General features: G+C 41.6%; 1 protein-coding gene across 4 annotated transcripts in view; it reads right to left on the minus strand.

Annotated features, from left to right (window-relative positions):
* The window catches only part of LOC134351649 (protein bicaudal D homolog 1-like), a 230858-nt gene that overhangs the window by 87769 nt on the left and 116130 nt on the right, over positions 1-26959 (minus strand). Inside the window, exon 3 of one of the 4 annotated variants that reach the window (XM_063058092.1) lies at positions 15061-15140. The exons of the other annotated variants lie outside the window; for them this stretch is intronic. Within the exon in view, the coding sequence (XP_062914162.1) occupies positions 15129-15140 (12 nt within the window). The 3' untranslated portion in view covers positions 15061-15128. Of the gene's footprint in view, positions 1-15060; positions 15141-26959 lie in introns of those variants that run through there. 4 annotated transcript variants of the gene reach the window in all.

A 26959-nucleotide genomic window follows, 5' to 3' on the forward strand; every position in this document is an offset into this window, starting at 1 on the left:
GCGCAAAGCATATTTAACTATCGGGTTAGAGACCTGCTTAAGACGTTTCGAATCAAAAGGAAGAGAGGAACCTAAAATAGAACCAAGTGTATAACCCTGAACAGATTGTAATTCCAATGCTACCCATTTAGGAATAAATAGTATGTCCCGGTCAAGTAACCAAAATTTCATATGTCGAATATTAATAGCCCAATAATAAAATCTAAAGTTAGGTAATGCTAAACCTCCATCTCTCTTAGCTTTCTGTAAATGTATTTTACCCAGTCTCGGATTCTTGTTCTGCCAAATAAATGAAGAAATTTTAGAGTCAACTTTATCAAAAAAAGATTTAGGAACGAAAATTGGTAATGCCTGAAACACATATAAAAATTTTGGCAAAAAAAACATCTTAACTGCATTAATACGACCAATCAAAGTTAAATATAAGGGAAACCATTTAGATGAAAGTTGAGTAATATGGTCTATTAATGGTAAAAAGTTAGTCTTAAATAAATCTTTATGTTTACAAGTAATTTTAATCCCAAGATATGAAAAGTAATTATTAATCAATTTAAATGGAAATTTATAATATAAGGGAAGATGTTTATTAATCGGAAAAAGTTCACTCTTACTAAGATTTAATTTATAACCTGAGAAAAGACCAAATTGTGCTAATAACTCTAAAACAGCAGGAATGGATCTCTCAGGATTAGAAATATATAAAAGTAAATCATCAGCATAGAGTGATAATTTATGGGACTTTAATCCCCGAGTTATCCCAGTAATATTTAAAGATTCTCGAATAGCAATTGCAAGAGGTTCTAATGCAATATCAAATAATAGGGGACTAAGAGGACAGCCTTGTCGAGTACCACGAAAGAGAGGAAAAAAAGGTGAGTTTAAGGAGTTAGTACGAACCGAGGCTACAGGGGAGTAATATAACAGTTTAATCCAGGATATAAATTTCAAGCTAAAATTAAACATTTCAAGCACCTTAAATAAATAAGGCCATTCTACTCTATCAAAAGCTTTCTCGGCATCTAAAGAAATAACACACTCAGGAACATTTTGTGAGGGAGTATAAACGATATTTAACAATGTACGAATATTATAAAAAGAGTAACGACCTTTAATAAAACCCGTTTGGTCTTCCGAAATAATAGAAGGAAGTACTTTTTCTAGTCTATTTGCTAATAACTTAGAAAAAACTTTAGAATCAACATTTAATAAAGATATTGGTCTATAAGATGCACATTGAGCAGGGTCTTTATCCTTCTTTAGTATTAAAGAAATTGATGCTCTATTAAAAGATTCCGGAAGTTTACCAAGTTTCAAAGAAGCCTCAAAAACCTTATAGAGCCAAGGAATCAATAAAGAAGCAAAACATTTATAAAATTCAACGGTAAACCCATCAGGGCCAGGAGCTTTCCCCAGATTCATAGAAAAAATAACATTCTTAATCTCATCCATTGTAATGGAAGTATCTAATAAAGAAGACATATCCTGTGAAATCAGAGGGAAGTCTAACTTATCTAAAAAATCATTCATATATTTAGAATCTCGAGGAGACTCTGATTGGTATAAAGAAGAATAAAAATCACAAAAGGTTTGATTAATCCCCACATGATCCAATATCAATCGATCATTTTGGTTATAAATCTGATTGATTTGAGATTTAACATAATTAGATTTCAATTGATTAGCCAGCAGCTTGCCAATTTTATCACTGTGAACATAAAAATCACTTCTTGTTTTCTTTAATTGGTTTACAATCGAGGACGAGAGTAGTAAACTGTGTTCCATTTGAAGTTCAGTTCTTTGTTTGTATAGCTCCTCAGAAGGAGCCATAACATATTTCTTATCAATTTCTTTAATCTTGTCCACAATTACCATCTCCTCCTGCTTCTGTTTCTTCCTCAAAGCAACGGAATACGAAATAATCTGACCCCGAATATAGGCTTTAAAAGTGTCCCAAAGAGTGTTAACCGAAATATCTTCTGTATGGTTAATTGTAAAAAAAAGCTCAATCTGTTCATTCATAAAATTAACAAAGTCCGAGTCCTGAAGCAACAGCGAATTAAAACGCCATTGTCTATTGTTTGGTATATTGGCCATAATTTTAATAGAAAGCTTAAGTGGAGCATGATCCGAAATGGTTATAGAATCATAATCACATTTAATCACTGAAGGAATGAGACGAGAATCAATGAAAAAATAATCAATTCTTGAATAGGAATGATGAACATGTGAAAAGAAGGAAAAATCTTTTTCCTGAGGATGCAGAAAACGCCAAATGTCCGTCGACCCAGAATCAGAAAGGAAAAAATTAATCAAATTTGCAGATTTATTAGGTAAAGTCCGTAAAGGAGCCGAACGGTCCAAAGCTGGAGATAAACAGGTATTAAGATCTCCGCCCCAAATCAATGAAAACTCGTTCAAATTCGGAAACTGATCAAACAATGATTTATAAAATTCCGGACAATCCATATTAGGAGCATAAACATTAACCAAAACTACTTTTTTATTAAATAATAAACCACTAACCAATAAAAATCTACCATTCGGATCTGTATGTTTATCAACCAGTGATAAAAAGTAAACTGCATTCTTGCTCTTGAGTCAGATACTGTCTTTAATTTCATTTAATTCCATTTGGGACTGTGTACCAAGGACCTCATTTTATTGAGGTCAGCTTGGGTCGACCAACATTGTAAGGAGATATTCAAAAATAATTTCAGAAACAAAGGGGATATAGGCCCTCTCATGTGACAATCCACCATTCCAAGAAACAATTTTGTGAGCCTTGGCTGCACTTTGTCAATGATTAGATAGTGAATCTGGAACTGTGGACCATATTCCAGAAGTAGACTCATCAGGATACAGTAAGATGTTGCAAAAAACAGCTAATATAATATTTGCCTTCCTAACTGTCCATTGTGCTTGCTTGTTAACTTTCAGAGATTTGTGTACAAAGACCATTTACTCTGAACACCCACCCCTTTTGATGTTTCACCGTCTAAACAAAATTCCTTCTTTCGACCAAAGTTGTCGATTTCCCAGTTTTTCACATTACATTTCATCTGTATGTCCTGCCATTCATAGAACTTGTCAATTTTCAGCCCCTCCCCCACACCTCTTTTCTATCCTTTTTGTAGCTTACACTGCCAAATAACTTTGTATCATTAATAAACATGGATACATTATAATTGATTTCTTCTTCAAAATTATCAATATCTTTGATATCCCATATCACACCCACCCAAATCAAAACTTACCTATTTACTCTTATTCTATTTACAAGCCATTAACTAATTATTATTAGCCATTATTTCTAAGTGCCATGTTACTCCTTCCTTAATACTTGATTTTAGCAATTTTTCATACTAATCTAACTGATGCTAAACAAACTAATCTACATATAAGTCCTGTTTCCTCTTTCCCTCCTTTCTCAAAGAGTGAGGCTACATTGGTACCTTCCAACTGAGAGGAAATTTTGGGATTCAATGTCCATGACATCCATCCATTTAAGCACCAGATGCAGGTAATCAGGTTCTTACTGCCTTTCAGCCCCATTAACCTCTGCATTACTAATATTTTACTGATAGAAATTTTTTGAGATCCTCATTCAACTTACTCTTTTAGTTGTCTGTAGACACAAGAGAACTCTGGAACAATTATTCTGGTTGTTCATGAAATCTGTCCTGGCTTTTTCCTGTGGGTTTGTACAACCTAATGGGAAGCACATTCTCAATTGGATGGTAAAATGATTATTGTGCACTGGGCAGTCAACTTCTTGGACCATTTGTGTGACCAGCAGAACAACAACCCAACCTCTTTCTAACCATATCCCCAGTTTATGGAAATGGTCCTTCTCTTTGACCATCTCTACAGTCGGCAGAGACAATCTGTCACCATGACGATCTCCCCAGCTCACAGAGGCACTCCCTCTATCTGTCTAACATTCTCTCCAATTCACAAAGATGCCACCAGATCTGCTGAATACTTTTGACTTCTGTTACAGATGTTCAACAATTGTAGTATTTTGCTTTAGGATCATGTTGATGATGGATAAGGAAAACTGGAAGGAGAATGATGTGTCGACTCCAGATGGCATCAGACACAATCTCCATTGTATAGGACAGTGGTCCAGTTCTGTCCTTAATCTTTCCAAGTACCCACTTTTGATCATCTCTGTAGTCCCTCACCAGGACTGCTTGTCCAGGAGTGAAACACTAAACCTCCTTGTACGAGGAGCCTCAGTTTGTCCTGCATATTCCTTCTGAGATTGGGTTTGAGGAGATTCAAGCGTGAGTGCAGGGGATGACAGAGGAACAGCAGAGCTGGTGAGTTGCTGGTTGTGAAGTGTGCTGTATTGTGATATGCAAAGAGGAAATTGGCAGGCTTCTGAGTCACTGTGTTCTGCTGACATTGCTCGCAGTGTGTTCTTTAGACACTGGACAAATCTTTCTGTCAGACCATTTGTAGCCAGGTGGTATAGTGCAAATGTAATACAAGACCATAAGATATAGGAGCAGAATTAGTCCATCTGGCCCATTGAGTCTGCTCCGCCATTCAATCACGGCTGATCCTTTTTTCTATCTCCTCCACAACCCCAGTTCCTGGCCTCTTCCCTGTAACCTCTGATGCCATGTCCAATCAAGAACCTAAAAATCTCTGTCTTAAATACACCCAACGACCTGGCCTCCACAGCTGCATGTGGCAACAAATTCCACAAATTCATCACCCTTTGGCTAAAGAAATTTCTCCACATCTCTGTTTTGAAAGGGCGCCCTTCTATCCTGAGGCTGTGTCCTCTTGTCCTAGACTCTCCCACCATGGGAAACATCCTTTTCACATCTACTCTGTCCAGGCCTTTCAACATTCAAAAGGTTTCAATGAGATCCCCCCCCCATCCTTCTGAATTCCAGCGAGTACAGACCCAGAGCCATCAAACGTTCCTCAAGTGATAACCCTTTCATTCCTGAAATCATCCTTGTGAACCTCCTCTGGACCCTCTCCAATACCAGCACATCTTTTCTAAGATGAGGGGCTCAAAACTGTTCACAATACTCAAGGTGGGGCCTCACCGGTGCTTTATAAAGCCTCAGCATCACATCCTTACTCTTGTATTCTCGACCTCTTGAAATGAATGCTAACACGGCATTTGCCTTCCTCACCACCGACTCAACTTGCAAGTTAACCTTCAGGATATTCTGCACAAGGACTCCCAATTCCCTCTGCATCTCAGATTCCTGGATTTTCTCCCTGTTTAGAAAACAGTCCGCACGTTTATTTCTACTGCCAAAGTGCATGACCATGCATTTTCCAACATTGTATTTCATCTGCCACTTTCTTGCCCATTCTCCTAATCTGTCTAAGTCCTTCTGCATCCTACCTGTTTCCTCAAGACTACCTGCCCCTCCACCAATCTTCATATCATCTGCAAATTTGGCAACAAAGCCAACTATTCCATCATCTAAAATCATTTATATGCATGGAAAGAATTGGTCCCAACACTGACCCCTGCAGAACACCACTAGTCGCTGGCAGCCAACCAGAAAAGGATCCTTCTATTCCCACTCACTGCCTCCTACTAATCAGCCAATGCTCTAACCAAGTTAGTAACTTTCCTGTAATACCATGGGCTCTTAACTTTGTAAGCAGCCTCATGTGTGGCACCTTGTCAAAGATGCAACATCCACTGCATCCCCTTTATTTATCCTACCTGTAATCTGCTCAAAGAATTCCAACAGGTTTGTCAGGCAGGATTTTCCCTGAAGAAAACCATGCTGACTTTGTACTATCTTGTCCTGTGTCACCAAGTACTCCATCACCACATCCTTAATAATTGACTCATCTTCCCAATCACTGAGGTCAGGCTAACTGGTCTATAATTTCTTCTCTGCTGCCTTTTTCCCTTCTTAAAGAGTGGAGTAACATTTGCAGTTTTCCAGTCCTCTGGCACCATGCCAGAGTCCAATGATTTTTGAAAGATCATTTCTAACGCCACCACAGTCTCTTTCAGAACCCCAGGGTGCAGTTCATCTGGTCCAGTTGACTTATGTACCTTTAGGTCTTTCAGCTTTTTGAGCACCTTCTCTCTCGTAAAAGTGACTGCACCCCCTTCTCTTCCTTCACACACTACAACATCAAGCATACTGCTCATGCCTTCCACAGTGAAAACTGAGGCAAAATACTCATTTAGTTCAGCAGCCACCTTGACACTTCCTGTCAGATCGCCGGCATGTAATAAGAGTGGGCTCTCTCACCTCCACCCCTCTGTCTCTCAACACAGGAGCCCATCAGGGCCGTGTACTAAGTCCCATCCTTCACTCCCTGTATACCCACGACTGTGTTGCTACCCAATGTTCTATTTTGCTAATTAAATTTGCCGATGACACTACATTGATTGCCCTTATCTCAAACAATAACGAGGTGACCTACAGGGAAGAAGTCATCTCTCAGATACAGTGGTGTCAAGAAAACAACCTCTTCCTCAATGTCACAAAAACAAAGGAGCTGGTTGTGGATTACAGGGGGAATGGAGATGGGCTAACCCCTATTGACATCAATGGATCTGGCGTTGAGAGCGTAAACAGCTTTATGTCCCTTGGCATCCACATCACCGAGGACTTCACATGGTCTGTACACACCAGCTGTGTGGAGAAAAAGGTACAACAGCGCCTTTCACCTCACACGATAGAGGAAGTTTGGTATGGGCCCCTAAATTCTAAGAACTTTCTATAGGGGCACAACTGAGAGCATCCTGATTAGCTGCATCACTGCCTGGTATGGGAACTGTACCTCCCGTATTCATGGGACTCTGCAGAGAGTGGTGTTAACAGCCCAGCGCATCTGTAGTTGTGAACTTCCCACGATTCAGGACACTTACAAGGACAGGTATGTAAAAAGGGCCCGTAGGATCATTGGGGACCCGAGTCACCCAATCACAATCTATACCAGCTGCTATCTTCCAGGAAATGGTACCGCAGCATAAAAGCCATTACCAACAGGCTCCAGGACAGCTTCTTCCACCAGGCCATCAGACTGATTAACTCACGCTGATTTGAGTGTATTCTATGTTACATTGACTGTTCTATTTATTATAAATCACTATGATTGCACATTGCACATTTAGATGGAGACGTAATGTAAAGATTTTTACTCATATGTGTGAAGGATGTAAGAAATAAAGTCAATTCAATTCATCTTCTTGTCCCTCGTTATTATTTCCCCTGCTTCATTTTCTAGCGGTCCTATACCACTCTCATTTCTCTTTTATTTTTAACATACCTGTAAAAACTTTTACTAACCACTTTGATATTATTTGTTAGCTCGCTTCCATATTTCATCCTTTCTAATGATTTTTAGTTGCTCTCTGTAGGTTTTTAAAAACTTCCCAATCCTCTACCTTCCCACTAATTTTTGCTTTGTTGTATGCCCTTTCTTTTGCTTTTACAATAGCTTTGACTTCCCTTGTCAGCCAAGGTTGTACTATTTTACCATTTGAGTATTTCTTCATTTTTGGAATACATATGTCCTGCACCTTCTTCATTTTTCCCAGAAATGCATGCCATTGCTGCTCTGCTAACATCCCTGCCAGCAGCTCCTTCCAATATACTTTGGCCAGCTCCTCTCTCATACATAGTCATAGTCATACTTTATTGATCCCGGGGGAAATTGGTTTTCGTTACAGTTGCTCCATAAATAATAAATTGTAATAAAACCATAAATAGTCAAATAGTAATATGTAGATTATGCCAGTAAATTATGAAATAAGTCCAGAACCAGCCTATTGGCTCACAGTGTCTGACCCTCCAAGGGAGGAGTTGTAAAGTTTGATGGCCACAGGCCAGGAATGACTTCCTATGACGTTCTGTGTTGCATCTCGGTGGAATGAGTCTCTGGCTGAATGTACTCCTGTGCCCACCCAGTACATTATGTAGTGGATGGGAGACATTGTCCAAGATGGCATGCAACTTAGGCAGCATCCTCTTACAGACACCACCGTGAGAGAGTCCAGTTCCATCCCCACAACATCACTGGCCTTACGAATGAGTTTTCTATGTTTTTTTTTCTATGTTGATTCTGTTGGTGTCTGCTACCCTCAGCCTGCTGTCCAGCACACAACAGCAAACATGATAGCACTGGCCACCACAGACTCGTAGAACATCCTCGGCATCGTCCGGCAGAAGTTAAAGGACCTCAGTCTCCTCAGGAAATAGAGACGGCTCTGACCCCTCTTGTAGACAGCCTCAGTGTTCTTTGACCAGTCCAGTTTATTGTCAATTTGTATCCCCAGGTATTTGTAATCCTTCACCATGTGCACACTGACCCCCTGGATGGAAAGAGGGGTCTCCAGTACCTTAGCTTTCCTCAGGTCTACCACCAGCTCTTTAGCCTTTTTCACATTAAGCTGCAGATAATTCTGCTCACACCATGTGACAAAGTTTCCTACCGTAGCCCTGTACTCAGCCTCATCTCCCTTGCTGATGTATCCAACTATGACATACCACTGTAATTTCCGTTACTCCACTGAAATACTGCTACATCAGACTTTACTTTCTCCCTATCAAATTTCAAGTTGAATACAATCATATTATGATCACTGGTTCCTAAGGGTTCTTTTAACTTAAGCTCCCTAATTGCTTCCAGTTCATTACATAACACCCAATCCTGTATAGCAGATCCCCTAGTAGGCTCAATGACAAACTGCTCTAAAAAGCTATCTCTTAGGCATTCAACAAACTCACCCTCTTGATTTTCCCAATCGACCTGAAAGTTAAAATCTCCCATGACTACCATAACATCGCCCTTTTGACTCGCCTTTTCTATTTCCTGTTGTAACCTGTGATCCACCTCCCAGACACTGTTGGGAGGCCTGTATATAACTGCCATCAGGGTCCTTTTATCCTTGCAGTTTCTTAACTCAACCCACAGGGATTCAACATCTTCCGATCCTATGTCACATCTTTCTACTGATTTGATGCCATTCTTTACCAGTAGAGCCGCACCACCCCCTCTGCCTACTTTCCTATCCCTCCAATATAACGTGTTACCTTGGACATTCAGCTCCCAACTACAACCATCCTTCAGCCACAATTCAGTGATGGCCACAATATCATACCTGGCAATATTGCAACAAAATCATCCATCTTATTTCTTATACTACCTGCATTTAGATACAACGTCTTGAGTACTGTATTTGCAATCCTTTCTGACTCTGTATCCCTAATAATTTGATACTCAGCCGGTTGGCTGCAACTAAGTCTCATCAGCTGCCTGCCCCTCCTGACAGTCTGACTGCATGCTATCTTTACTTTTTACCATCTGTCCTTTCCTGAGTCCCTTCACTCCGGTTCCCACCACCCTGCCAAATTAGTTTAAACCCTGCCCAACAGCTCTAACAAACCTGCCCACGAGAATATTAGTTCCCCCTTGGGTTCAGGTGCAACCCATCACTTTTGAACAGGTCATACCTTCCCCAGAAGAGATCCTAATTATCCAAGAACCCTGTCCCTTGCACCAGCATCTCAGCCATGCATTTATCTGCCAAGTCATCCTGTTTCTACCCTCACAGGCACGTGGCAGAGGCAGCAATCCAGAAATTACTATCCAGGAGGTCCTGCTTCTCAGCTTTCTACCGAGCTCTCTAACTTCTCTTTTCAGGTCCTTATTTCTTTTCCTTCCTACGTCATTGGTACCAATATGTATCAAGACATCTGGCTGCTCCCCCTCCTTCTCCAAAATGTTGTGGACACGATCTGAGACATCCCTGACCCTGGCACCTAGGAGGCAACATACCATCCCGGTGTCCCGTTCTCGTCAACAGAATCTCCTGTCTGTTCCCCTCACTATTGAGTCCCCTATCACTACTGCTCCCTTCTTCACTCTCCCTTCTGCACCACAGACCCATGCTCAGTGCCTGTAACCCGGTCGCCATAGCACTCTCCCGGGAGGTCATCCCCCACAAAAGTATCCAAAGTGGTATACTTGTTTTTGAGGAGAATGGTCACAGGGGTGCTCTGCTCTAACTGCCTATTTCCATTTCTCTTGCCAGTCACCCAGCTACTCATCTCCTGCAACTTCAGGGTAACTATTTCCCTATAACTTTGATCAATTATCTCCTCACTCTCCCGTACAAGCTGAAGGTCATCCAGTTGTTACTCCAGATCCCCAACACGGTCTTCAAGGAGCTGCAGCCAGATGCACTTCACGCAGATGTAGTTCCCCAGGAGACTCTGGGTCTTGCAGTTCTCCAACATCTGGCATGAAGCGCACACCACAGCCATTTAAATGATACAGTAAGAGAGGGGAAAAAAAACAGAAAGGAAACCTTAACAGAAGCTTTAAACAGAGCCGACGCCTCCTCCGAGCCGAAGCCTGGTTTGAGCCTCCTCCTGATAGTGGCCGCCCCAACAGTGGTTCTGTTGACGCCGTTGATAGGCCACGTACAATGGACAAATGCTCTCAAAGCTCCCTTTTTAAATAACTGACGTCAGCCTGCGAGAAATCCCCCTTGGTAAAGCTCTGTTGGAACCACTGATAGGCCATGTCCTATGTCCTATTCCATTTATTTTCAGGAATGACTGATACTGTTACACAATGAACTGTGGTCCGTTGTCACTGACCCTGTGTTCTGGAACACCAGTCCTTGAGAAGAGGCTTCTTAAAACATCAACAGAGTGCAAGACTGCAGTGGAAGCTATTGGGAACAGTTCTGGCTACTTTGTAGCTGCATCCACTGCTACCAAGAAATTTGGGCCCATGAATGGGCCAGCAAAATCCACATGAATCCTCTGTCAAGGCAATGTTGGCCTTTCCCAGGAATGGAGAGGTGCTGCCCTTGGCATCTTCTGGATGTGTTCGCAGCCCAAACAGTGCATGCTGCTCGATTTGCTGATCTATCCCAGACCACCAGACAAAGCTTTGAAATAATGCTTTCATTTTGACCACACTTAGATGACTGGCATGTGGCTCCTCTAACAGCTTAGCTCTCTGCTTGGGTGGTACAACTCTCAATCCCCACATAAGACAAACCCCTTATCAAGGGGAAGTTCATCCCAGCACAGGTAAAAACAGGGGACCGGGAATTTCTGCTGCACATTCCGGCTATTTTGGGTTGCCATGTAGACCTGAGACAGTGTGGGGTCTTTTCCAGTTTCCCTTTGGATCATCTCTGCCATAATAAGGAGACTTTTGATCTGCATTAGGGAGAACACATGAATAGGAGTCTTCTTTTCTGTAAATTTTTCAGATATTTTCTTTTTCAAGGGTAAACTGGACAATCCATTAGCATTTTCATGATTAATTGTCCTCTTGAATTCAGCCTTGTAACTGTGTCCACCAAGAAACAGAACTGATCTGTGCTGCTGCTGTAGGCGGAACACCACTGTGGATTGAAAATAGACACTAGTGGTTGATGATCAGTAATGAGGGCAAACTCTCTCCCATACAAGTACTGGTTGAAATAGTTTACACCTCAAATCAGACTCAAATCCCCTCTGTCAATCTGTGTGTAATCCTCCTCTGCAGTGGTAAGGGCACGTAATGCAAAGGCTATGGGGAGTTCACTTCCATCACTCATATGCGACCTGACTTCACCTATACAACCAAAGCGACCAAGTCAAGCTTCACTGGGTGATGTGGATCATAATGTGCGTGTAGCGTCTGATGTCACCATTTCCTTTACCTTTTGGAAAGCCACCTCATACTACTTTGACCACTGCCACTTCTTCCTATTCTGTAATAATGAGTTCCAGGGATAGAGCACAGTAGCCAGGTTTGGCAGGAACCTGTTACAGTAATTGACAAAACCTAAGAAGGACCACATCTGTGCCATGTCCTTTGGCCTTGGATTTTCTCAGGACTCTTGAGTAATTCTTGTGCGTCAATGCTGTGACCACCATAAATGATACTTGGTTTGAAGAATCTACACTTGTTGCACCATGCTTAGACACCATAATCTTCTAAACTTTATAACACTGTCCTGAGATTTAGGAGGTGTTTCTTGTCATCTTCACCAGTAACAATGATGTCATCAAGGTAACACTGAGTACCTGGACAACCTTACAGCACCTGGTCCATAGCTTTCTGCCAGAGTGCAGGTGCAGTTGCTATTCTAAATATAAGCCTACTATAGGCCCTTTGTGAATGCTTCCGGTGAGAAACACTTTGGACTCTTCTTCCATCTCCATCTGTAGGTAAGTCTCAGCTAAGTCCATTTTGATGAAGTGTTTCCCTCCAGAAAGTTTTGCAAGGATATCCTCCATCCTGGGAAGAGGTATTGATCTACTTTCAGTACTGGGTTAATGGAGAATTTAAAATCACCGCAGATCCCGACAGACTCATCCTTCTTGGCTATTGGGACTATGGGCATTGCCCAGGGGCTTCACTCAAACGTGGAAAGGATTTCTATAGCCTCTATACCATCTAGCTCACTGGCTCATTTATCAGAGATGGTATAAGGAACCAGACAAGCTTTGTACAACTTGGGTATGGCCTTTTCATTTAACACTATTTTACTCTTGATATGTTTGAGTTTCCAATGCTATCCTTAAACATTACTGTGGCGTCACCCAGTACCTTTCTTAATTCACTTTCAGTTGACTCTATTGCAAGTGATGTAGCATGCAAACGATGGATGGATGTCCATTCAAGTTGTAGTTCTCTCAGCCAATCACTGCCCCACAACGCTGGCCCTCCTGTTTTTACCACATACAAGCCCAATGTGGCTTGCTGGTTGTTGTATTTCACTGTTACAATTCTCATTCCCACCAGAGTTATCATTGCTCCAGTATAAGTTCTTTGTTGGATATCTGTTGGCTTCAGTTCAGTATCTTTGAAATGCCGTTCAAACTCATTTAGTGGAATAACTGAAACAGGCAAGCCAGTGGCTGTTTTAATTACTTTGCCATTCACTTCCGGTGTAAGCCATATTGCTTGTCTCTTTTAACAATGCAAATCTCAAGGCTAGCTGGTCTGTATCAATCTCATCATTATCAGTTTTTTTCATCAGCAGCATGCAGATTTGTGCTCTTTTTGAAAAAGACAGTTAACTTTTAATCTTTTTCTCTTCCTTGTGAAGTCCATTTATTTTTTTTTCTGTCTGACATCATCTAGGTATGTGTCCTACTTTGTTGCATTTTCTACAAGTTTCGCCTTTAAACCTGAGTTGGTCTGGAGTATGGGAGCCCCACTGGTAATACAATTTGTTTGGCCAGGCAGGTTTCTGTTTAGATGTTTCCATTTTGTTCACACTCACTTTTGTTTCTGACTGCAAACCAATAGCATCTCTAGCTGCTGTTTCCATTGATACAATGAGTTCAATTGTTCTTTTAAATGTGAGTTGTGCTTCAGTTAGGAGCCATTTTTGAATGCTTTCTTGTAAGATCCACAAACTAAACAATCTCTCAATGAATCATTCAGCCCATTACTGAACTAACAATGCTGTGACAATTTCTGGAATTCAGCCATGTAAGCTGAAATGGACTCCCCTTCCTTTTGATTCTGCTTATGAAACCTAAAGTGTTCTGCAAATAACAATGGTTCTGGTTCTAAATCTTCCTGCATTACGTTCACGATATCAGTAAAACTCACTTCAGCTGGTTTGGTTGGAGCAGTTAAACTTCTAAGTAACCTATGTTTTTCCACCCATTTCACTCAGCAACACTGGCAGTCACTTTGCTTCAAAGTGCAGTTTAATTTGTTCAGTCTACATTATCCGGTTATCTTTTGTGTAATCCAACGTGTCTATCATTGCGATGTAGCCAGCTACTTCTGCTTTTCTATTTATTTATTTATTATTATTATCATCAGTTGGTTCTCACTGTTTATGAACCCTTGGCCATACTTGTTGCTTGTTAATTTCAGCAGTTTTCTGCCTTGTATTTTTAACTCAAATGTCTCTCTTTCGCCTTTCGAAGAAAAACATGCCGTGCTTCAATAAATAGGAAGTAATTACGGGTTCATTTTAAAACTTTCTCATGGCAACTGTTAAGTTTTGTAACTCAAGAAACTAATCAAAAGAAAAACACAGGAGCCAGGATGAGTGTCATCTATTTAGTTTTTCTTTTCCTTTTTCAGTGAAGCACTCACATGACATGGTGATGTAATGACATATTCCATTCATGTACTTTTTACATATAACCCATAATGAATTATGTAAACAAAGAATGCTTACTCAAACAATATAGTTAACAATATTATTGAGATATTATATACACTACACTGATGGCAGATTATGAGATTTAAATTTCAATGAAAGGTTGATCAGGACACCGATGCTGTGAATTATTTGCTTCACCCAATCAACCAGCCAAGGGGAAGATAGGGTTGGCAAGAGCATACAGTGATATTGGCAAAATTCATATATGATTTTTTTGGTATTCATGTTTCACATTTATGTCTGTGTTTTATTAATAATGCTACATATTGTTCAGACATCACTCTAGAAAAAATCTGACTCATTAGGTTTTACTAATAGGTTGGACTCATTGAGTTCTCAGTGCAGAGGGAGAAGTAAAAGATCCTGCCTATATTGCAAATTCCCTGGATTATCAATAGAATTCAGCTATTTAATTCACACTATCAATTCAAATTTTAATTCCATTTTATTGGATATGGAGATCTGAAATGAGCCACCTTGCTGACCAGACCATCATTTGTCTCCTATCCTGTTGCCTCAGTTATGCAGATTGTGATTTAGTACTATCAGTATTGCTTTTGAAGATGACTGCTTAAAAATTCATTATTACTCAATGTGTTCTACTCAAGGTCTTCAGAAATATTGCATGCAAACCCAAATTTCTAGTTTATAACCAGAAGTCAATAGAGTAATATCAAATTGCAAACATTTCATCAATTATTAATTAATACATTTGAGTGAATAAACTTCAAATGAGACTTGAATACAAAATTATCTGTTAAACATCTCTAATCTTTCAGATCTTTTAAACCTGAAACCTTTTGTTCCTAAATAATTCCTCTGAGAAAGTTTCCACTCAAGATTTTCCACTTGCTTTGATTTGCTCTGAGGATTTGAAATTTTAAAATATTCTGAAATCCAGTTCATCCTCATTACAAAACCTCTGAATTCCCTGTATACTGTTGAATCTTAAATATGAACTTGTATTATTCAATACCTTCTATCATTCTTCTTTCTGAAAAAGAATAAATAATCTTGATGTTAATGAAGCTGAAATGCCCCTTGCTCGGCTTTCTTTAACAAGTAGAACCAAAAGTTCAATTAAAAAAACTTAAGAGATTCTGCAGATGTTAAAATTCTTGAGCACCACACACAACCTGCTGGAGAAACTCACACTAGGCAGCATCTTTGGAGGGGGGTAGACAGTCGACATTTTGGGCAGAATCCTAATGAATGGTTTTAGCCCAAAATGCTTGCTGTCTATCCCCCTCCATAGATGCTGTCTGACTTGCTGAGTTTCTCCAACACTTTGAGTGTGTTGCTCAATGGTTCAATAGGTCAGATATAAAATGTTATTTTTATTGTTGTCTCACCTGTAGTGTTGGCGTAGCCTATAAACTATATCACAGACTTTTGGAGCAATGGTTTCATGCACATCTTCTCTTGACATGATATGGGATTTACCAGTACTTCTGCTTTTTTCAGCTCTTGCTTTTGCTTCTGTCCGCTTTTTTTCAAAGATGACAGACTTTGCCTGGACTGTACAAAGGGGTTGCAGTTCTTTTCAGCAGACACAGAATTGTTATCAATGGGGGACTGCAGTCATCTACTTGCCTGATCCTACCACCTGCCAGAGGATTATAAATTGTTTTCCAGGACAGACTGCATGTGATGAAAATTATTAACTATTAAAAATAATGACTGCATCACAAATCAATGATCAGAATAAATAAAGGACCATGATGTAATGAAACTCAATACCAAACGCAGTCGTAAAATATTGCTACTTATATCTTCGCGTGATGTGATATATTACACATTATGCTGCAGTGGTTCTCTGTCAAATATATTTTGAGGATCATTCTTTTCAGCTATCATTAAAGATTGATTCAGCTGATGCACTTGATCTTGTGTACATAATCTCTTAAAATTCATTTGAGAAAGTACCAAATAAATTAATGGCTTTGAAATTAAAAGGATATTCTGAATAAAATTGGTATAAAGGGCAGAAAGCAGAAAATACTGTGGTATTTCTAAAGGTCAGTATTCAGACCATTGCTCTTTTACAATGTTAATTAAGAATATAGACTTACAGATTCAGGATTGATTGCACAAAACTAGACAATCCGCAGAGAATAGTAAACTTCAGGAAGCCATGGCATGTGGTAAATGCTTTGCAGGTGAAGTCTAATGTTGGGAACTTTGAAATTATACTTACTGGTTCGAAGAATAATAATAGAATTTTAAAGAAGGTGCACAATTTTAAATGCTGTAAAGGAATACAAATGGACTCAGATGTGGGTACAGGAAAATTTGAGAGGCTGGTAAAAAGAAAACCACAAGGAATTCTCAGATCTACTAATGTCAGTACAGGGGTAGAAATTCATCCCAGTCACTTACACTAAATAGTGAAGTCTGAAAGTACAAAACTCCGTTAAAGTCAAGTACAGGGAAAAATAGTTAGACCCAAATGTAAATTTATTATAATAAATGCATAAATGCTGGAAATATTCAGCAAATCAAACAGGAAAGAGAAACAGATTGCTTTTAAACTGTAACATTTGTTTTTATTTCAGATTTCCAGCATCTTCATTATTAAATATATTATTTAGTGATAAACAATGCTAAAGCTTTATAAACCACGAATTGTGCCCTTCTAGAATATTATGGAGAATTCTGGGCAGCAGGATTTATAATGGATTTTAAGACCTTACAGATGATAGAGAGGGATTTATCCAAATATACTCGAAGTGTAGTTGTCCGGTTCCATGGAGATGAGAGAAATGGTGCTGCTCACTTCAATGCAGAGAAAGTTGAAAGGAGATTTGATAACAAACATGTATTTTAAAGTTTGAAGGATTTAGTTTGAATTATTAAGGAAACGTGTTCTTCAAAGGCCAAAGGACCAGTAACTATAGAGCTCAGTTGACTGATAAAATAATACAGGTTGAGAAGAAACATTTTAATGACATACTGAGTTTGATAGCTATAATGAGTAGAAGCAGATTTAAATATCATTTTCAAAAAGGAATTGGATTATTTCTTGGTGAAAATAAATACAGAATTTTGAGAATGAATAGAAAAGTGGTGTCAATTGGTAGCTTAATCAAAAAGCTAGCAGAAGCACATTAGGTTAAACAGCCATTTCAGCATTGCCTCATTGCAGGATTATTTTCAGATATTATCTGTCATCTCTAATACTTAGATTCCATTATTTTATTTTCTGGCTAAGACATAGATGACACCCATCCTGGTCTCTGGCAAATACAAATAGCCAGTTTCAAGCTGAGTTAGAGAACAGGAACCACATTGACTCAATAACCACTTTCTCTTCTCTGCTCACACTTCATCTATAAACATAACAACATTATAATTCATTCCTCTGTACCATATTATACCTAATTTTTAGATATATACACAAAGGTTTATTCAAATAATTACAACATTACAGTAAGATACTATTCTTCAATATAACACACTTTTTACAGTTTCAAGTTAAAATATGGTTATCATTGTCCACATTAGCCTGAAGTCCCTGAGAGGCCTACTGTTATTGGACATGCCCCATTGACCTGTGTACACTGCCGCTCCCACTCCATGGATACCTGGGCCCACAATATGTCATTGTACAGCATTGTGTACTGACAGTCGACGCTCACTGTTGCCAGTGCTATCATTTGACCAAACAACAAAACACAGTTTCTGTGAACTTTTCACTGATCATCACCGCTACAGAGCTCATTTCAGTCTGACCTTCACTATTCAGTAGTAGAGAATGCGGCGACAGTAGGTAAGAATGGCAACCCTACACTATGTCAGCAGTTCTACAGAATGCATTGATCGTCTTACAAATGTGTTGATCATTGCTGCTTGAGAGCATATTGGGAGTCCACATCTCCCTGTTCACCAACAGTACAAACCATCTAACCTTACCTCATTGCTTGCCAATGTTCCCAAGCTTGCTTGTTGGTCCCTGGTCACACCTCAATGTTTAACAATGGTACAAAATGCTTTGATGAATAGCTCACTATTCAAAGTTTCAGAATGCACTTTTACAAGTCACTGCACATGCATGCTAAAAAAGTACCTTTACAGTCCACGGCACACTTCACAGCTATGCCACAACATGCTCTGATGTCCCACACTTCATCAACAGTCCCTTCCCATTGCTAACAACAGGAATTCTGCAGATGCTGGAAATTCAAGCAACACACATAAAAGTTGCTGGTGAACGCAGCAGGCCAGGCAGCATCTCTAGGAAGAGGTGCAGTCGACGTTTCAAGCCCAGATCCTTCGTCAGGACTAACTGAAGGAAGAGTGAGTAAGGGATTTGAAAGTTGGAGGGGGAGGGGGAGATCCAAAATGATAGGAGAAGACAGGAGGGGGAGGGATGGAGCCAAGAGCTGGACAGGTGATTGGCAAAAGGGATATGAGAGGATCATGGGATAGGAGGCCCAGGGAGAAGGAAATGGGGGAGGGGGGGAAACCCAGAGAATGGGCAAGGGGTATATTCAGAGGGACAGAGGGAGAAAAAGGAGAGTGAGAGAAAGAATGTGTGTATAAAAATAAGTAACAGATGGGGTACGGGGGGAGGTGGGGCATTAGCGGAAGTTAGAGAAGTCGATGTTCATGCCATCAGGTTGGAGGCTACCCAGACGGAATATAAGGTGTTGTTCCTCCAACCTGAGTGTGGCTTCATCTTTACAGTAGAGGAGGCCGTGGATAGACATGTCAGAATGGGAATGGGATGTGGAATTAAAATGTGTGGTCACTGGGAGATCCTGCTTTCTCTGGCAGACAGAGCGTAGGTGTTCAGCAAAGCGGTCTTCCAGTCTGCGTCGGGTCTCGCCAATATATAAAAGGCCACATCGGGAGCACCAGACGCAGTATATCACCCCAGTCGACTCACAGGTGAAGTGTTGCCTCACCTGGAAGGACTGTTTGGGGCCCTGAATGGTGGTAAGGGAGGAAGTTTAAGGGCATGTGTAGCACTTGTTCCGCTTACATGGATAAGTGCCAGGAGGGAGATCAGTGGGGAGGGATGGGGGGGACGAATGGACAAGGGAGTCACGTAGGGAGCGATCCCTGCAGAATGCAGTGGGGGGGGGAGGGAAAGATGTGCTTAGTGGTGGGATCCCGTTAGAGGTGGCAGAAGTTACGGAGAATAATATGTTGGACCCGGAGGCTGGTGGGGTGGTTGGTGAGGACCAGGGGAACCCTATTCCTAGTGGGGTGGCGGGAAGGTGCAGTGAGAGCAGATGTACGTGAAATGGGGGAGATGCGTTTAAGAGCAGAGTTGATAGTGGAGGAAGGGAAGCCCCTTTCTTTAAAAAAGGAAGACATCTCCCTCGTCCTAGAATGAAAAGCCTCATCCTGAGAACAGATGCAGTGGAGACGGAGGAATTGCGAGAAGGGGATAGCGTTTTTGCAAGAGACAGGGTGAGAAGAGGAATAGTCCAGATAGCTGTGAAAGTCAGTAGGCTTATAGTAGACATCAGTGGATAAGCTGTCTCCAGAGACAGAGACAGAAAGATCTAGAAAGGGGAGGGAGGTGTCGCAAATGGACCAGGTAAACTTGAGGGCAGGGTGACCTCCTGTCCCATGATCCTCTCATATCCCTTTTGCCAATCACCTGTCCAGCTCTTGGCTCCATCCCTCCCCCTCCTGTCTTCTCCTATCATTTTGGATCTCCCCTTCCCCTTCCAACTTTCAAATCCCTTACTCACTCTTCCTTCAGTTAGTCCTGACGAAGGGCCTCGGCCTGAAACGTCGACTGCACCTCTTCCTAGAGATGCTGCCTGGCCTGCTGAGTTCACCAGCAACTTTTATGTGTGTTCCTTCCCATTGCTGATCGATGTCGCAGAAGGCACTAAGCGTTTCCCATTACAAATCCCCACAGTTAGAGAATGCATTTACTGCCTGCACTCGCTGCCTGTCAGTGCTACAGGAAGCATTAATAATGTGCTTCGCTACATATCAACACTTTCTAAGGTGTTAGTTTGCCTTCACAGATCAGTAGTGCTATAAATGCATTGACAATAGGGACATCGTCACATTCACCACCACGGTAGCATGACAGCGTAGCGGTTGGTGTAATGCTTTACAGTACCAGCTGTTGCGTTAGAGTTCAACTCCTGCCACTGTCTTCCAGTAAGATGGCGGCACGTTCAATCATGTAGCTTCTACGGGGTCCACCAAAGGTGTTATTGTCTTTTTTAAATGTATTTTTCCACAATTGCTAGACCCTGCTGAACATTAAGAATTTAAAAGTCCTGCCGGTCTACCCCATCAGCGAGTTGCTCGTTGGCGGAGAACCTGAAGGAGCTGGGCTTGGTGCGGATACCACTGCTGCCCACGGCAGAGAGGCATGCGAGGAGTCAGTGTGCAAAGTAGGTACGCACTCTAATACCGAGTGATGGTCTTATTCAGTTTTCTTGTGATCACAAGACCCTGCTGGACATTGTTCATGTGGAATGCTGCAAGTCCAACGCACTGATTTATTGGTGGACGGAGGAGCAGATGGCCTCGGTCACAGAGAGGACTAGACCTCAAGCTGCAGTGTTGCCTGTTCAGAGCCGCCCGGGGATAGGCGTCAGAGTCCGTGCGCTCATCTGGAGGTGGTGTGGTGGTGTGACACGGCATCCATGCTGGCGTTGTTGTTGCACCCCACCCCCGCCACTCCAGTATTCACTTGAAAACCAGCTGTATTGTGGTCGACTGCAGATTTCTGCAACGTTCCTGGACTCAGGGTCGTAGACTATATTTTTTGCGTGACTATATTTTAAAGATATCTTATCGCGTATCTTATATGCGCCTTGTGTTGTGTGTGACTGTTGGTACACTGTTTCACACCTTGGCCCTGGTGGATTGCATCATTTGGCTTGATGAATGGGTATTCAGGTATGGTTGAATGAAAATTAAACTTGAACTTCAAGGAGTTTGTACATTCTCCCCATGATCGCATGGGTTTCCTCAGGGTGCTCTCGTTTCCTCCCACCTTCCCTAGCTCATTTGACCATAAGCCAATACGGTATAGGTACAGAATTAGGCCATTTGGCCCGAGTCTGCTTCACCAATTCATCATGTCTTATCCACTTCCCTCTCAGCCTCATTCTCCTGCCTTCTCTCCATAACCCTCCATGACCTGACTAATCAGGAACCTATCAACCTCTCCCTTAAACACACCCAATGACTTTCCTCCTCAGCCATATGTGGCAATGAATTCCACATATTCACCACTCTCCGGCTAAAGAAATTCCTCCTCATCTTCCTTCTAAATGGACATCCTTCTGCTCTGAGGCTGTGTCTTCTGGTCTTGGACTCCCGCACCATGGGAAACGTCCTCTCCTCATCCACTATATCGAGCCCTTTTAGGGTTAGCGAATTGTGGGTATGCTCTGGAAGCATCTTTGCCCAACACTTACAGGCCGCCCAGCACAATCCTCGCTGATTTGATGGATTGCAAAAAGCACATTTCACTGTATGTTTCATTGTCCATGTAATAACTAAAGCTAATCTTATCTTAATCTCATTGTCTGGTCATGCTATACAACAGAATGGTCCACATCTCACCACTCATCGGTACTAACAAATGCATTGGCCATTCATGCACACTGCTCAACATTGTTGAAGAACACATTGACAATCAACATATCAAAGGTACAGAACGCATTGACAATCTGCTCATAAATTGAAAAAATTCATTGATAGTTGTCTCCTCATGGCTCCGCAGTGCTACAGAATAAACTGACTGTCTCACACTGATCCTAAAGCCGTCGTTGACTATGTGCAGTTCACAAGTTATCAATGCAAGAAAATTTATTGCTCCTCGCGCTACAAAGCAAATTTATTGTTCACACTTCACAGCTCATCAATATTGCAGAACCATTTTGCAACTTACAAATCATAACTGCTAACAAGTGCGCAAGTATCAGCAGTCACTGTCTGCATTGACAGGCCACACCACTCGTGCAGACGTACTACATAACACATTACTAATTCATACCTCAGTGTTCAGCAATGGTACAAGACAGACCAGCCGTCTGCATCTCACTGTTCATTGATGCTGCAGAACTGCAGTGCCCGGAGTGGTTTAATAAGCTGGGCTTCACTGCTCATCAGTGTTTTAGAACATATTGGCTATATTTATATAACAGATCAGCAATATTATAAGACCATAAGACACAGGAGCAGAATTAGGCCATTCAGCCCATCAAGTCTGTTCCACTATTCCAACATGGCAGATCAATGCCATCCTTCTGCTTTCTCCTCATAACCTTTAATGCCCTAATTAACCAAGAACCTACCAACCTCTGCTTTAAATATATCCGCAACGTCGCCTGCACCTCTTCCTAGAGATGCTGCCTGGCCTGCTGCGTTCACCAGCAACTTTTATGTGTGTTGTTTAAATATATCCAATGTCTTTCAATATTTGCTAGGTTTCAATGAGTTCCCCCTTCATTCTCTCCAAACTCCAGCGAGTACAGGCCCAGAGCCATCAAACATTGCTCATACATTAACCCTTTCATTCCCAGAATCATACTTGTGGAACTCCTCTGGACCCTCTCCAATGCAAGCACAATGCACAGCATTATAAAAGGCATTATTGATCAATGCTTAAACTCTGACCCATGTACAGCATTGCAGTTTAATGCTACTAAACATTGATAGTCCACAGCTCACTCTGCGCCAGTACCACCAAAACATACTGATAGTGCTGCAAACTGCCAATCTGCACTCCATTAATCAGAGTACACTTACAGGTTGTTTCCCAGTGTCCATTAATGGTATAGAAAGCAAAGACATTTGGTGCAAGATCATCAGTGCTACGGTGTGTATTGACTGCCCATAGACCTCTTCTCAGTGGTATGGATCACATTGACAGTTATTACTTCATTGATCCATGCCACAGAATGTATTGATAGTTCACACCTCATTTCTGATCAATGCCACTGAACATATTGACAGTCGAACCCTATTACTTCTCAGTTCTACCAGAAGGCATCTACCATCTGCACCTCCATCTCCATCCTCCCACCACCCCACTAGGAATAGGGTTCCCCTGGTCCTCACCTACCACCCCACCAGCCTCCGGGTCCAACATATTATTCTCCGTAACTTCCGCCACCTCCAACGGGATCCCACCACTAAGCACATCTTTCCCTCCCACCCCCTCTGCATTCCGCAGGGATCGCTCCCTACACAACTCCCTTGTCCATTCGTCCCCCCCATCCCTCCCCACTGATCTCCCTCCTGGCACTTATCCGTGTAAGCGGAACAAGTGCTACACATGCCCTTACACTTCCTCCCTTACCACCATTCAGGGCCCCAAACAGTCCTTCCAGGTGAGGCATCACTTCACCTGTGAGTCGACTGGGGTGATATACTGCGTCCGGTGCTCCCGATGTGGCCTTTTATATATTGGTGAGACCCGACGCAGACTGGGAGACCGCTTTGCTGAACATCTACGCTCTGTCCGCCAGAGAAAGCAGGATCTCCCAGTGGCCACACATTTTAATTCCACATCCCATTCCCATTCTGACATGTCTATCCACGGCCTCCTCTACTGTAAAGATGAAGCCACACTCAGGTTGGAGGAACAACACCTTATATTCCGTCTGGGTAGCCTCCAACCTGATGGCATGAACATTGACTTCTCTAACTTCCGCTAGGCCCCACCTCCCCCTCGTACCCCATCTGTTACTCATTTTTATGCACACATTCTTTCTCTCACTCTCCTTTTTCTCCCTCTGTCCCTCTGAATATACCTCTTGCCCATCCTCTGGGTCACCCCCCCCCGTCTTTCTTCCCGGACCTCCTGTCCCATGATCCTCTCGTATCCCCTTTTGCCTATCACCTGTCCAGCTCTCGGCTCTATCCCTCCCCCGCCTGTCTTCTCCTATCATTTTGCATCTCCCCCTCCCCCTCCAGCTTTCAAATCCCTTACTCACTCTTCCTTCAGTTAGTCCTGACGAAGGGTCTCGGCCTGAAACATCGACTGCGCCTCTTCCTATAGATGCTGCTTGGCCTGCTGCGTTCACCAGCAACTTTGATGTGTGTTGCTTGAATTTCCAGCATCTGCAGAATTCCTGTTGTTTACCATCTGCACCTCACTGCTTCTCCATGTCACTAACTGACCATATCAAAATGCTTGTCTTTGTTACAAATCCAATCATAAGCCACACCTGAATTCTTAGCAATGGAACAGATCACATTCAAAGTTCACATTTCATCTTTTAGTCCTTGCACAAATTACGATCCATGCCTTACCATCCATCCTTGGGACAGATTGAATTGATATTGCGCCCCACTGCTTTTCAAGGCTACGGTGATACAAAATCAAAAATGCACTAATCACTTCTTATCAGTCCCTCTCACCACTCAGGAAAGCTGCAAAGTGCATTTACGACGAGCATCTCAATGTGGCTGGATAGCCCAGCAGTTAACTGCGAGGCAGCTCCATGGAGCAGGGTTAATCCTGACCTCAGGTGCTGTCTGGGTGAATGTTATATATTCTCCCTGTGACCACATGTATTTCTGCCAGATATTTTGGTTTCAACCATGGGACAGATAGGGTTGTTCTGCCAAGAAACAATATAGACATGAGGAGCTGGGCTGAGTGGCTTCCTTGTGTTATGTAAATATTCATCAATACTAAAGGATGTATTGACCTTTATTAGCACACTGCTCATTCAGTGTTGTAGAACACATTGACAGTCTGCAATACACTCCTCATCAGTACTGCACCAACACACTGACCCAGTCTGCTCTCTAAATCGTCAATGACAGACAACTTTTGTTTGTTTGTGCTGCGTGTGATTTGATAGTCCACACTTCACTGTGTGTAAATACAATAAAACATATTGATAATCTACACAGAAATGTAAGTGACTCTGCAGGTGTTGGAAATCTTGAGCAATACACACAAAATCCTGGAGAAAGTCAGGTAGCATCGATGGAGGCGAATAAACAGGTGAAAAATCTTCAATATGATAATCTACACCTTAGTGCTCATTAAAGCAGCATTATAAAGAATGTATTGAAAATCAACTCCTGAATCAATTGCTCATCAATGCCACAGAACTGTTGACTGTCAATCATACAAATTCAGTGTATGAGTAAAATGCTTGAGTGCCCTGGTGATCTGCTGCACGTCAGTACTACAAAACAAATTGATTGTCAATACTACAATAGGTCAATGTTACAAGAGGCATTGACAGTCTGCAATGAAGATCGTGGGGTACACATTGTCAATGTGTTTGGTGATGTTGCAAATCAGTGTGGTGCTGACTATCGAAACATTCTGTTGGATTGACGAGCTATAAATTGCAGATTGTCAAGATGTTCAGTAATACTGATCAAAAATACAATACAATCCATGCATTGACTGGTGAGAAGGATATTCAATAAAGGTTGCAAAGTATGTTGGCTTCGCACACATTATGACCAGCGATGCTGCAATACATTTCAATTCCGTATTAGTGCAACACTTTACAACGCGCCTGCAGTAAGACTGGGGTTTAATTCTGGCTGCTGTCCGTAAGGTGTTTGTACGTTCTCCCTATGACCATGTGGGTTTCTTCTGAATGCTTTACTTTCCTCCCACACTTCAAAGACGCACTGGTTAGAGTTAATGAGTTGTGGATATGCCATGATGCCACTCGAAATGAGCTGACACCTGTGGGCTGCCCTAGCACACCTCAGAAGCAAAACTAAGCATGTCACCCTATGTTTTGATGTAAATGCAACAAATAGAGCTGATCTTAAGATCTTAATCTTATTTTACTGCTTGCCAGTGCCATTGAATGCATCAATAGTTCACACTACATTTCAAAGGTTCATTTATTATCAAAGCATGTATGCGTACACAACTCTGAAATTCATCTTCTCCTAATAGCCATGAAACAAAGAAAGAGCATGAAAGTTGTTCAGAGAGGAACAGGAATATCGTCCCCCCAAAAATAAGCCCTCCCCGCACAAAGAAACTAACAGGCACAAACAGAACATCAACCCCGAAACCCCCTTCCGCTCGTACAACAAAATGGAAAAGGAATGGGTGATAAAAAAACACGGAATATAAAAGCCATCAGTCTGAAAAAGTCCGTGGTCCATAAGTGCAATAGTCCAGTCCATAAATGCAGAACCACGATATCATCCTACGATATCACCGACATTTATCATTTAACCAATCTCCAAACTGTAAATTGCATGTTCCAACATTCCCAGATGTAAAAGAAGTATAAAAGACATTTTTGTGAGTTACCTGGAAGATGTGGCCAAGGCAGTGTTATTCACTGGCGCCATCTTGATTGGAAGTACACTAAATATGTTATCATTGCTACAGGATAGTTTGACAGCCTGTACCTTACCTATTAATCTCAATATTGATAAATAGCTGAACAGGTAACAATTTAATCCTTCAGAACACATTAACAATTTGTACCTCATTTCTCATTAATGCTGCAGTTGTACTTTGCATATTATCAATCAAGCGCGTTTGAAGATTTTGCCAATTCACATCTCCCCGCTTATCAATGTTGACAACACAGTGACACTCTATTCTCCATGAATAAAAATATATTACACGTGCATTTGCCATCCAGAACTCACCGCTCTTGAATACTACAAAACACATTGATATTCCGCGCCACACTGGGTATTAAACTCTGAGGATCCACACGTGTGTCCTTATCAATGGTACAAATTGTATTTAAAGTCTAATCTTCTCACTGATTCCTCATTGATCCAGAACAACTTAACAGCTCACACTTCATTCATGTTCAGTGCTACAGGACACACCAGCAGCCCATGTCCCACTGCTCACCAATGTTACAC

The sequence above is a fragment of the Mobula hypostoma genome, chromosome 9 (assembly GCF_963921235.1).
Source record: "Mobula hypostoma chromosome 9, sMobHyp1.1, whole genome shotgun sequence".
Taxonomy (NCBI): domain Eukaryota; kingdom Metazoa; phylum Chordata; class Chondrichthyes; order Myliobatiformes; family Myliobatidae; genus Mobula; species Mobula hypostoma.